Source organism: Phascolarctos cinereus, unplaced genomic scaffold, assembly GCF_003287225.1.
Source record: "Phascolarctos cinereus isolate Bilbo 61053 unplaced genomic scaffold, phaCin_HiC Scaffold_4;HRSCAF=312, whole genome shotgun sequence".
Classification (NCBI taxonomy): Eukaryota; Metazoa; Chordata; class Mammalia; order Diprotodontia; family Phascolarctidae; genus Phascolarctos; species Phascolarctos cinereus.
The window spans coordinates 436,921,079-436,935,358 of record NW_027555847.1 but is presented as its reverse complement, the minus strand read 5'-3'; the positions used below and the strand labels follow the sequence as shown (position 1 = coordinate 436,935,358).

The following is a 14,280-nucleotide window of genomic DNA, read 5'->3' as shown; positions in this document are numbered from 1 at the left end:
AAACTTACTAAAAGCAAGTATGACAGTATCAAACTTAATATATTATTTTTTATTTTATTTGAGCATAAAGATAACTTCACTTTGCAATAAATGAAAGGGACAATAGATATTTATAAATTCAGTAACATATGTTAATAGATATCTAAAAATATTTCCTTGCTCCACAAAAAATGACATGGTCAAGATTCTTTGGTCATTATATTTAATAGCTTGTACACAAATACGATATCACTCTTCCTTATTTATTATTGGCCTTCTCTATCCCCAGCCTCAGGTTTTATACGCTAAGCATAATGCATAAAATGAGGAGGTTGTATTAGAGGTCATCCCCAGCTCCAAGACCTATGATTCTCAGACCCAAAATGTTAGTAAAGAGGTCCAGGGGGGTTCTTGATCTTAAAGAGAAAGAAAGGAATCAGTTTTGAAATACCAAAACTGTCTAGCTGTTGTCTTCCCTCAAAAAACATTTTTCCAGTGGAGAATTTTAAAATTATTGATAAACCCAAAGTATGAAATAATACATATATACTCATATATGTACCTATGTAATATTTACACACATAACTATGCAATAACATGTCCTCTCCTTCCCTTTCCCTCTCTTTCTTTTTCTCTTTCTCTCTCTGTCTCTCCTCCTTACCCTTCACCATTTTATGTTCATTAAGATAGCTACTAATCCATTCAGGCAGATTAATTACATACTCTACCACTACTAAATTTGGCAACCAAGCCACTCGAGGCTCTGGCAGATAGATATTCCTGCCAAGTATAGCCTATGTATGTCTTGTATTGTATTACTTCCCAAGTTTCAGCAGCTTCTCATCTGATACCATGAGCAGCCAGGATAATTTGTGGGTGAGGAAGAGGATGAGTATTTGTGTGAATATTCTGTAGTACATTTTTATAAAGGTGCTCTTTAGAAGATTCTCTCATGGAAGTTCATTGGGGGTTTCAGTTAAAATTTTTGATATAAAAGCATTCTCTTTTAGTGAGGTTATACCTACGTGACATAACAACAAATATTTTGAGAGGAATTAGCATAAATATCAATATTGGCATGACTTTCCTTACCAATCTTGCCCTAGCAAATATTTCAATGCAATATAAATTGGTCAGTTAGTCAATAAACATTTATTAAGCAACTACTATGTGCCAGGAACTGTGCTAAGTGCCAGTTTGGATACAAAGAAAGGCAAAAGACAATCCCTGCTCCTATGGAGTGAACAGACTGAAGTGGTAGACAACATGAAGACAACTATGTACAAACAAGCTACATGCAGGACAAATTAGAGACAATCAATGTTGATGTATTCCATTGCACCAAGGGAAGGTTTCTGGAAAAAAATCCTCATAATTGGCTTTCAGCAGATCAGATTTGGTCAGCTGCTTATTTCTTTGTGGGACAATGCAGGAGGTAGAAATGGCATTTTTGAGACAAATAAAAGCATAGATATAAAAACTTACTTCATATTGACAAAAACTTGGACAACTAAAAGACTATTTCTCTGTTACTATGATACTGACTGATAAATGAGAAATCAATAAATTGGGAAATGATCATATGTAATACTGCTAGTTAAGTCCGAATTTGATCTTATCTATTTATTAGGAATGATGTGGTATATTTGGATTACTTTGCCATGGGCACCAGACTTTATAGGTATATACACTGATTTTCTGCTTATACTTTCTTAGCCTAGGACACATCTGCTACTGATCCCTTTCTCTCTTGGGCAGCAGTAATTTAAGGCTTAAGGGTTGGGGGGGGTAGAGAAAGGGGAAGGATGGCAGGAAGTAATACTCTGTAATCCTGAAAAGCTTAAGGTTAGTTTCCTAGAGAAAAATGAAAAAGCAACAGAAGTCCCATTTCTACTTTCAAGTGAGACGGCAAGCATGCTAATCTGTCTTGAGGGCAGGAACTGTAGTTGTTTTTAATTTGTTTTGTCTTGTATCCCCAATACTTAGTACAGTACTTTGCATGTAGCAGGTGCTTAATCAGTATTTGTTAAAACAGCTTTTAAAATTTTAATGTGCCACAAAAATACAAGGAATTCTCAACAATGCTACTATAACCATAATTGTACTTTGAAGTGTGGTTTGAACCTTTGATCTTGGATCTTAATGACTGCCCTTTATGTGTAAGACTGGTATAACTCAACGTGTTTAAATATACTATCTTGGCATTTTGCATAATCAATTTTATTTTCCCTTTAAGGTTAGGCTCTCTCTTAAGTAAGATATTTTTAGAGCACAGAGTATCTTTTGGATACTAAAACATGCTTTACTTTTGGATACTAAAAATGCTTTACATGGATCCATTGCATCTTACCTCTATTACTTTAGCCCTCCAAATTACTTAGCACAATTCCAGGAAGTTACTTAGACCCTGAGAATTTGGTTCAATCATTATATCATTCTGACCACTGCCAAAAGGTGAAGATTCTCAGCTTTCTCAAGCTTCATTTTAGCTCTGTTAGTCTGTGATTCCAGCACTCTCATGTACTGGCCTGTTTGAAAGTATTAATATAGCTTCCATTGGAGCATAATTTTTGAACAGGGAAAAAGCAAGGTACAAGAAATATCAGGTTCATTTTCTTGTATGGCAAATTTTAAATCAGCACTCTTTCTTTCCCCAGCACTATACACAGATACTATGCCTTCTGTTGTTGTTGTTATTGTTCTCAGCCTGTGAACAGAAGGTGTACTGAAATAAAATGTGGGCAGATTTGGGGATAAAGAGAGATCGATCACAGAAAGACAATATAACAGTATTCTGCTTACTTGACAGGATTCTTGGCAGCATCAGGGTCCTGGGCTGACACTGAGCCTATTGTACTGTTTATCTGAGCATCTTCTCTTATTTGTAGAACATAGGCTAGTTTGCCAAACACAGGAGGTTCATCGACGTCTTCCACCATGATCCTAACTGTGGCTGTATCTTTAAATGGGCCCAAGTAGAGGAAACGGGGCTCCACACGTGGATTGGAAGCTTCCACTTTGAGGGTATACAGTTTTTTCTTTTCAAAGTCCAAAGCCTTGGAAGAAAATTGACATTTGTATTGCAGCCACCCAATAACAAGAAACATAATTTGGTTTCTATATAATTTGCTTAAAAAGTAACATAAGTAACACGACAAATAGGAAGCTTTAAAAATTAATGGGGTTAACTGTGTCAGGTGATTTCCCCTTGCCCCTATTCTCTCCCTATTGGTAACATCAAATAAAATTTTTCCTTATAAATGTAGTGTGTCAAGATGGTAACCCCTTTCCTTTCAGTGTCTGGGATTAGGGTAGTTCCTAAAGGCCATCTCCTAAGCAGGGAGAGATTGATGCTGTATCCTAGGTGGGAAGGGAAATGCATGAACATATACTCAAAGACAGGCACAGTTTTTACTGGTAATGAAAAGGCAGACTGTAACCTGCTCATGAACCACCCTGGGCATGTGGGCTGCCAGCTATGTGCTGCTCCCCTACAGGGTCCAAAAACCGCAGATCTAGAACTGAAGGGGATCTCAGAGGCCATTCAGCCCACCTTCCTCATTTTTGGATGAAGAAACCAAGGCCTAGGAAGGTTAAATGCCTGAGAATTAGAGGCAGAATCCCTGGTTGATTCTCAGTTCCACTGCACAGACACAGAAGATACAAAATTTTATCAGGTAGTGAGATGAAACGTTCTGAATGATATTCTAAGGAGTACTGCAGGACACTCTCCTCCCCCTCCTCCCCAGTCCCCTCATTAAACAAAGACAGTAATGACAGTAGTTGTACAAATTGCTTAGGACAAGTAACTGTTTCATGATTTAAAAAAAAAAACAAAAAAAATTCATAATCTATATTGACTTCTTTAGAATGGAAAGATTGGCAAAAAGAGACAAGCCTCATCATGAGCTCAATTACTTAATCCTTTACTGAAAATCATTCAGTCTACTAGATAAAATTCCAGTTTGCATCTGATAAGGTATAAGGTACTAGAGACTAAAGAACATTAATGTTCACTAATGGGTTTACTAATCGTGTTATGGTGTAAAATGCTGGTCTGAGAAGAATCAAAACATGTTTTAGTGTGTTTTCAGATAATGGAACATGTAATTCAAAGCTGCAGAGCTCGAAATTCATGTTACTTGAAGCCAAGAGCACTGATATTTCTGAGGCAGGATGGCAAACTTACAAAAAGCAGAAAAGACTTTAAGTCATTACCAATAAAAGAAAGCCATATTGAACAAATCACAAAATCAGAGAGCAGTGATTTTCCAGCCTCAGTTTACAACCTGCCTTAAAATCTACATCACACTCTTTGTACTGCATGTGTAACTTATTTCTATCATTCTTTGGGCTAAGTCACCAAAAAAACAGATAATGGGAAAATGTGATACAAAATAACAGAAGTGCATCTTTATGTTCAACTGGCAGTACTGTGATGGATGTAAGTGCCTATACACACATAAGTGCCTTGGCCATATTTGGTGACCAAAAGATTTTTAGAAGTATTCTGTGGTGAAACATATTTTATAGGCTATTGCAACTCCAGACTAATAATGTGTTATTTATTTTTATGATCCTGATGAATTTGTTCTTAATACCCTGGGTACATCATGCCTGCCTAAGGCCAGATGTTTATTCAGGGCTCCTAAACTAAAGAGGTTTCAATGTATGTTAAAAGAGGTTTATTGCCAATGTTCAGCAGCCACCAATGAAAACAGACAGTAATCATTTATAAAAAGATCATTATGTAATATACCTGTAATACAGAGAACCATTATAGCATAGTTTCACCAACTTTGAAAAGAGAGAAAGGCAGCTGAACAAAATCTCACCTTTTTGACAGTGATAATTCCTTCCTGTGTTTCCTGGTCAGTGATGACATCAAACATGTCTAAACCCTCTCCATCAGTGATGCTGTATGCAATTTCTGCATTTTCACCAACATCAGCATCAATTGCTTTGATTCTGCCAATTGGTGTACCTGGAGGGGCTGACTCAGGAGTTTTAAACTGGTAAGTGCCTAAAAGAGATAGAAAGAGAGATAACATGAAATGAACATAAGTTCTTTGAAGGTTGTGCCAAATAGGGTGCCTCATGCAAAATAGATGCATAATAATTCTTGTTAAATTAAATTGGGGGTAAAGTGGTAAGAATCAATATATAATGGAAAGAGGGAAGGATTTGAAAAAGAAAAACCTTAGCTATGAATTCTGTCTCTGCAATTTACTGACTCCATGGCCCTGGACAAGTCACTGAAACCTCTTGGAGCCTCCTTTTCTCATCTCTAAAATGGGGAATGATAACAGCTGGACAGCCACAGTAAATACACACAGAGTTGTTGTGAGGCTCAAAAGTAGTAAAGAATGTAAAGTATTCTGCAGACTTTGAAGTGCTCTAGAAATGTCATTTATTCTCAGAACAGTAATCTGGGTTCCCTTCACCTATAAACCTGTACTTTCATGACTATTAAGAAAAATGTACCGAAATTTGAAATGAACCTTTCTAAAAGACTGAGTATTTTTCTTGTCCAGAGAGTAGCTTCAGTAGATTCTGACTGCAGGTATTAGGACTGCTTAGAATGGAACACTCAGGGAAACAAAAGCCTTTGAATTACTAAATCATTTCATTTAAAGAGATAGAAAATAAAATTCAATATAAATTCAATACTTTGAGACTACTACAAAATCTATGAATGTTTATGTGGAGGTATAATATGCATATGTACAAATATGTACATACTTATATAGTTGTATATAAGAGTAAAATTTCTCACTTGATGTTTGTCTAACTTTTAATAATACAAAATCCTTACTGTGTATGTGAAGATAAAGTATATATGTATGTATTCATACACACATATGCATAAACTTTAATAGCTAAAATAGCACTAAGACTTTTGGGACATCCTGTACACATGTATGTGTATAGGACACAATAATTTTATCAGAAGTTCATGGGTAGAGAAAATTTTTTTCTTAAAAGAAGAAACCACTTTCTAATTTCCAATGTCACCACTCAAATCAGTCACAGAATAGAAAAAAAATTATGATACATAGACTAAAATCCAGCTACACCTATGTGAAAATTATAGAATAAAAAAAAGTTAAAGCTATGAAGAATGTCTGAGATGATCTTCTTTCCAAGAAGGAAACTGAGGCCCAGAGAAGGAAAGTGACTTGTCCAAGTTTATGTAGCTAATAAGTGACAGAGTAAAACAAGGATACAATTTTTTTTATTCATGGTCCAGCTACTACTATTAGAAAGCTAAAAATCATAATATATCCTTGCCTGAAGACATTGTGAGGATTAAATAAAATTCTATAATTGGCTAAAATCCATAAAACATAAATAAAAAATTCCTTAGTGGTCAGTAGTATATTTGTACATATATTCTGAAGTCACAGATTTTTGCCTGTAGTAGAGTCTGTTTGATGAGGAAGATAAAAACAAAGATGTTTCTCTTAAATGACTAGTTACACTGTTCGTCTCTAATGCTAATCATCACCTAACATAAAACACTAATACAAACACTATTATAGAATTATAATGTTATATAATGTGCAATTATGTTACATATAATTATATAATTATTAATACTACATAACATATATTATATAATATAAAATATCAGAAACAAAAGTCATCACCATCTACTTAAGTGTGGACAACACACTTAAATCTTTTCAGTGACAGTAAGCATTGGGCTCCTTATATAATAACTGAAATGAAAAATCAGTTCCATGGCACACAGTTTATAACAGGGCTTTACAAGAACTTTAATCTGTCAAGTATCCATACTCTGAGGAAAACGTGGAGGATTGTCATTCACGTCAGTGAGGGTGATATTCACTGTGGTGGTCCCAGATAAGCCTCCCATCTGGCCTCCCATGTCCTTAGCTTGAATAACCACGTGATACTGCTCTCGGTTTTCTCGGTCCATGTTGAGCAATGCTGTTTTGATGATGCCTGCAAATATTAGAATTCAGAAATGGGGAGACATGTAGACACTATTGATTTCTAAAATGCATCAAAAGATTCATCACTATATAATTATTACCTACGGCTAGTAAAAATATTGTGTCACAATTCAGGTCATCAAATTATGATAAATTCCATGTGGCATTTTAGGATGCTAGGATATGACATCCAGAAATAATATATGACACTTATCTTAAGCAAGGTCACATATTACATTGATCTTATTAAATCCTTTAATTTTTTCTCCTGACTTACACCATTTTCTCATTTAATTGGCTGACAGTTAAATGTGTCTTATACTACCTAGCATCACATAGTGCTTCTTCAGGTTTGCAAAGTCCTTTACAGGCATTATCTCCTTAGATCCTCACACCTTTGTGAGGCAAGTTCTATTATAAATTCTATTTTACAGATAGGGAAATCAAAGCCCAGAAGACAGGTTAAATTATTTTCTCAGGGTCACAACTGAGTAGTATTTAAAGAAGATTTGAATCAAGGTCATCCTGGCTCCTACTCTAGAACGCTATTCATTACACAATGCTGTCTCTTAATGCCTAATATAATGAACATACTTTTTAGGATTTCCCGAATCAAAGCTGGGAAAAAAATGGCAACATTTTCCTCAAAGTTGTGAAAAAAAATCACTAAATTGTGGGTAGAAGACCTGAGTTTGAGTGCCATTTCTGTCACTTCTATCTTCGTTAACAGATAGGTAAGTCAACTCCATCAGCATTCTGAACTGGAGATCTATAAATTGGAGGTAAATAAAACTTACACTACCTACCTTTGAAAACTGTTAAGACCTGTGTAAATGCGAACCACCACCATGTTCATCATTACTATTGTCATTAGAATGTTAGAATATTTAAAATTTTCCTATAGATGATTAGAGGCTGGGCTCTCAGTAGTGGAGGGATGTATTATTATCAGAGAATCATAGAAAATTTAGTTTGGAAAGATTTTAAAAAGTCAGCTTGTCCTCTGAGAGGAGTATTATCTCACATTGTTAACACTCTATCAAAGATCACCAGGGAATATGATTTATTTTTCCTTGGTAATATGTTGTAGCAACGCAACTATTACTTTCTTTCTTTGTTTCTTTTTTTTTTTTGGCTTAGGCATTGGGGGTTAAGTGACTTGCCCAGGGTCACACAGCTAGTAAGTGTCAAGTGTCTGAGGCAAGATTTGAACTTAGGTATTCCGACTCTGAGGCTAGAACTTTATTCATTGAGCCACCCAGTTGCCCCACAAGTATTTCTTACCATAACCCTTCTTTTTTTTTTTTTTAAATGGACCCTTTACTTCAGAGTTCAAACTTTTTTTTTTGATATTGGCTTTAGGAGAGGTAAACAGCTGTTTGCCATAATTTGATCCTTCAACTATTTAGACATAAGCTAAATAATCATTGGGTTTTTTATCCCATTGTCACCTCACCCTTCTGGTTTTCTATTGAACTTTCTTGAAGGTCATATCCAGTCTGGAACAGTGGCAGTAGTGCTAGATTTAAAGTCAGGAAGAGTTCAGTTGGAATCCTATCTCTGATACTGTGTGACTTTGCATAAGTTACTTAAACTCACCAAACTCAGAAATAATATATTTAAAATAATTTCCATTTAAGAATCTAGCTATCATAAGACAGTTTGTTAAATTTGGTAAAAATGCTAAAAAAATGAATGTTCAAAGGGAGAATTCTTCTATTTCCTTTGATCCACAGGGAAAGTCTTGGCTTTCAGTCCCATTCCATCATAAACAAATAACTAAAATTACGTGTAATTTTTATTTTGAAATGGTTGGAAGAGGGTTTATACATAACATTTTAATTACATTTATTACACTTTGCTTTTTTGATTAAAATAATTCAGGTATCACATTTGCACATTTGTTTTATTTTGAGGAAGATGTAAGCACTTTGTTTTTTATATAACATATACTAGATTGGTTTAACATGTTATTTAAATTAGTTATATTGTAAGGGATTGAATGGTAAGAACTTCTAACCTGTCTCAGATTCAACTGAAAAGTAGGGTTGTCCTTGGAGAATACTGTAGACTACTTTAGCACTGTTCCCATAGGTGGGATCGTCAGCATCAGTTGCAGTGACTTGAACAACAAAAGTGCCTGGAATGAAAGAAAAATGAATTTATGTTCATTTAAGAGATAGGATATTACATTTTTAAAAGCTAGACACACATCAAGTGAAAGCAAAATCTCATCCTTGAACACAACCACACTATGTCATAATTTAGTGTGCAGTAAGTAAAGTACGAATTACTAACAGCTAGGAAATGTTTGGGGAATGGCAATTTAGATAAACAGAGGGATGGTACAGTTTCCTTAAGAATGTAAATTTAAAATATTTGTACTTCTCTGTGTCTCAACAAGGATGATATAATGAAAGAGAACTGTACTGGGGATTAGATATTAGTCTATCACCAATTCTGTTATTCAGCAAACAAATATTAAGTTCCTACAATGTACCAGGCACTGCAGATACAGAGGAAAAAATGAAATGGTCCCTGACCTCAAGGAGTTTACATTCCATTTTGGGGAAACAACAATAAAAAATGTATACACTTTCAATACAAGGAAATTGGTGGGAAGAAGTGCTAAATCGCTATATAGCCTCAGGCAAGTCAATTAACATTCCTTTTCTGTAAAATTGGACTGGATGACCTCAAGTGTACCTTCCAACTTTAACATTCTAAGATTTAGTAAATATGAGGATTCAAACAATATATGTCAAAATCTGTCAAACTGAGAAAGATACAGATGAGGAAGAATATCAACTTGCTCACTAAGATATGGGACACTAAGACTAGGAGGCATAGCTTGACCCATGAAAAGAAGTAGTTTTTGATTAAATAAAGGGAGAACAACTTTATTCAGTTGCTAGTAAAAAATATAAAACCCACTGTCTCAAGAAGTGTGTTATGAGCTACATATATAATTAGGTTCGAGAATAGTTTACATTCATGGATTATTCACAAACTTCTAATGAGTCACCCTTGGGTACACTACTACTGCCCTTCAGGGTACAAAGGGGAGAAGTAAATTCATAATGTTTTTATGCCTGTTTAGGATGAAATGAGGGCAGCTAGGTGGCGCAGTGGATAGAGCACCGGCCCTGGAGTCAGGAGGACCTGAATTCAAATGTGGACTCAAACACATGACACTCACTAGCTGTGTGACCCTGGGCAAGTCACTTAACCCCATTGCCTAGCCAAAAACAAAAAAAAAAAAGGAAAAAAGTAGGCTGAAATGAACTTAGTTTCTGAGAGTAACTTTTGATTACCCTAATAAATGTTATTCTTTGATCAATCTTTTTTTTTAATTGGTGAGAACCACTTTCTTTCTCTACTTACACCTACTCATTTATGGCCCTTTAATGTATTTCATAGGATGTTAATAACAAAAATAAAGATAATAATTTTCATTAGTCTGACACTCATTGTTATTGCTCTTTAATCCAATCATGAGGGGATGTTATTTCCTGAATTACCTTCTCTCCAAAAAGTTTTCATTCATATTGCAATTATTTTGCTCATGAATTCTGTTTCCCAGAGAAAAAAATGGAGATAATGAAACCTATCATAGCTAAAATTCTGCTAAGTTACACACTATTTTCGTGAACTGAATTGTTTCAAGCCTGGTAGATCTGCATAAGTAGACTATAGGATTTATGATCTCACTTCCATAAAGGCTATAAAGAGCTTTCTTTTTATTATTTCAACATTCTAAAATGGGGCTGTAAATTTTAATGAAACTACAAAGCAAACATACAAGTTGCTTTGATTCTAGTGGCATCACAAAGGAGGTCTCTTGATAAGGTTTGCAGTTATAGCAGAGTTTTTCTTAATTTAACTTTCCTTTTTACCTTCCCCTAATTTAGAAGAAAGAAATCCCTAGGTATTAGATTTCACATTGGTAGTGAGAATCATGAACAAAATATTAATGTAACATGTCAAGTGTTGTGACTTTCTCTTAACCTCCTTGATCACTGAACAACATTCCCTCTGATTATCATTTATATATCATGCATTTTTAAAAAGCCTTCTTCGGTTTTATTTCAAAAACAGATATTTATTTATGTAATGGCCCAGTCTATCAATGTACTTTTGGGATTTTGTTTTCCATTAGCAATCGTTCTGATCTTGAGAGCTGTGGGATGCCCTTTCCCTATTGTCCTTTTGGGGTGCTGAAGACTGAGTGTGAGTGGGATAATCAGGAGAAGGTGATAGATGTATTTTGCAGAGAGTGGGAAAGCTCCTGTGTCCCAGACTCAGAGGAATATCAGGAAGCAAGGAGGGGAGAAGAGTTTTCAATTCCGGTATGAAAGAGGATCAGGAACCTCTTCCTTTCATTGTCTATCTCCTTTACTCAACTCCATTCTTCTAATGCATTACAGGAAGCATTCTCTTCCATGATTCATGGCAGATAAGTCAAGGACAATACTCTTGCACATTGGACCAAGACTTAGAACCAAGGATCAGTTTAAAAGGACTTTAAATGAGATTTTTGGGGACATTTATTTTTAAAAATTTAGCTTTTTAATTAATCTAACCAGTTAGGTTTCTTGATCAGATTAAATTTTTATAGATAAAGTAAACAGATAAATTGGGCTGAAGATTAAGATATCACTCACCAACATCAGACATTTCAGGAACAGTAGCAGTGTAAACATCCTTGGTGAACATGGGCTCATTATCGTTGATATCATGGATTTTTATGATGAACTCAGACTCTGGTTCTACTGGTCTTCCTGTTCTTCTGTTTATAGCCTGTGCCCTAAGGATATACACAGGCTTTTCTTCCCTGTCTAGTCTCTTGGTGGCCTGGATGTCCCCAGTGTTTTCATTAATAATGAAGAGATCTCCAGCTCCATCTCCTGAAAGGATATATTTAAGTGATCCATCTCCTCTATCTTGGTCTGAATGTAACTATATAGGAAAAGGAAAAAAAGGTAAATTAAAAAAAAAAATCTCCCAAGATTATGACATGTAATTTGTTAGCACTCATTCATTCTCATCTAAAATTTTCTACTATATTGCATTTTTTTGTTGTTCTTTTTTATCCTCCCTAGTAAATTCACCTCATGATTAGATGAGGAATATTTCTAATCCTAGAAGAGTTGAATCTGAAAAGCACCACCTAGATCTCAGCTTCCTTATTTTATAGAAAAGAAAAATGATAACGAGAAAGGTTAAATGACTTGCTCTGGGTCAAAGCTTGTCACTAGTATAGCCAAGACTGGAACCTGGGGGACTTTTTCTTTGCTAAAAGTATGAGAAAAGAAGGAAGTAGAGGAGACTAATCACTAGTCTCCTTTTCTCCAGTCTCCTTTTCTCATATTCACTTTAAAAATAAATGTCAAACTACACATTTAAATCATTTTAATTCTTTGTACTAGTTCTAATTTTTGTACTAGTATTTTTCATTAATTTTTCCTGACTCCAGGTCTTCAGACCTGGAAGACTTATGATGGCCCTCCCCATTAGCACTTACTTGATTTATGAAGTATGTATTGAATTCTCATTTTAAAAAATGAGATAGAATGAAAACTTCCTCAGGGCAGGGACTGTTTTATTTTTGCCTTCGACTGCCTAGCACTGAGTATGATGCCTGGCACATAGGACATAACACATTTAATAAATGCTTGCTGATTGGGAAAAACAGAAAAAGACGAAACACTAATATGTTCTTGTCCTAACCCTAATGGTGCAGCTAACCATATTAGGTTTTGGGGGCTCTTTTTTAATTTCAAGGGGCAACTTTAAAATTTAAGGTTTTCATACCAGTTACAGATATTAGGGTGCTAAATAAACCCTGATGCAGAGTTTCCGAAGTTTCAGGTCACTGGTGTTCTCTTATTTTCTCACATTTTTGCCACAGAAAAGCACCAAAAGTATTTCACAGCCCATCAGATAATCTAAAACCAGTCATAGGCTGGTTTTTATTTAGAAGAACTGAATTTGAAACTAAATGTTCAGTACTACCATGCAGGTATAGAAAGGCAGCACATTATTATTCTGCTGTGTAGTTTTAATGGAAAAGGCTATGCTCAAAGGGCTCATGATGAAACATGCTATCCACCTCCATATAAAGAACTGACAGACTAAAAGTGTAGATTAAAACATTCTCTTTCTGTCTCCCTGTCTCCTTCTCTGTCTCTGTCTCTCTCTTTATCTCAACATGGATAATGCAGAAATCTGTTTTGCATACACATACTGTAAAACTTATTTGTATATATGTAATGGGTTTTGTTCCTCTTGCCTTCTCAATGGATGGGCAAAGGGATAGGGGAAGGGAGAATATTTAGAACTGAATAAAAAAGTCTCTGTGCTTAAAAAAAAAAGTCAATACTGGTCTAATTCTTACATAAATCTCACCAGAAGATAATTAATACTCAATTGAATAACTGAAGTTGCTACTGGCATGAAATTTAAAAATAAGGATCCGAGGAGCTAGACCTTCTTGTGGGCTTGGTTTGTATTTTGTTTTATCTTTGCATCCTTACTGCCTACCATGATGCACTTAAAAAATGTCCATTGAATTGAATCTCCTACTCTACCCACTCATTTTAATCTGTAAGGAAACTGAGGGATAGAGAGAGCTTATATGATTCGTCCAAGAGCAAACAACTAGTTACTGTGACTCAGGGAAGACTGGAAGGGTATTTAAATCCTCAAATATCTGCAGGACTGTTATGCAAAAGAATTAAACTAATTCAGCTTGGCCCAAGAGGGTGGAAAAATAGGAAGAATGGGTAGAAGGTGTAGGAAGGCTGATTTAGGCTTTTTGTAAGGATAGCTTCCTTACTATTCAAAAGCAGAACAGGCTGCTCCCAGAGGAAGCGTTTTCTTCTTAGCCTGGAGGTCTTTAAACACAGGGTGGACATCGTATAGGAGGATTTTGGTGAAGTACAAGTTGGGCTAAATGACTCTCAGGTCCTTTTTGATTATCAGATCAGTGATTCCATGTTGAGATTTATTTACCACCTTATGCTGATATCATGATAGAAAATGTCAAAAGCCAAAGAACCCTCAAGTATAGATAGGGTTTCCACTTGAATTTCTCTAGGTGGTTATAAATTTGTTTACTAGTTTTGGGAAAAATAAAAGTGTTTTGGTTATTTATACCTTTTGGAAGCAATCAGGTAGAAAAAAAAGGAAAAGAAATCTAAGGGGAATTGCATAAAGTGAAAAAAATAAAGAGAATAATGTAAATAGATATGTGCCAAGGAAATCTTAAAAATATGACTATAGAAAAAATAATGTGGTTTCGGGGGAAATTACCCTGTACTGGGAACCAAGAATCTTGGAT

The 14,280-nt window shown here is 35.2% G+C and overlaps 1 protein-coding gene across 1 annotated transcript in view; it reads right to left on the bottom strand.

Annotated features, from left to right (window-relative positions):
* The window catches only part of LOC110214697 (cadherin-6), a 165,916-nt gene that overhangs the window by 29,592 nt on the left and 122,044 nt on the right, over positions 1-14,280 (bottom strand). The window contains exons 3-7 of the mRNA XM_020995730.2: positions 11,603-11,897; positions 8,959-9,078; positions 6,781-6,948; positions 4,815-5,002; positions 2,782-3,035 (exon numbers count right to left, since the gene is read on the bottom strand). Coding sequence (XP_020851389.1) covers positions 2,782-3,035; positions 4,815-5,002; positions 6,781-6,948; positions 8,959-9,078; positions 11,603-11,897 — 1,025 coding nt within the window. The remainder of the gene's footprint in view (positions 1-2,781; positions 3,036-4,814; positions 5,003-6,780; positions 6,949-8,958; positions 9,079-11,602; positions 11,898-14,280) is intronic.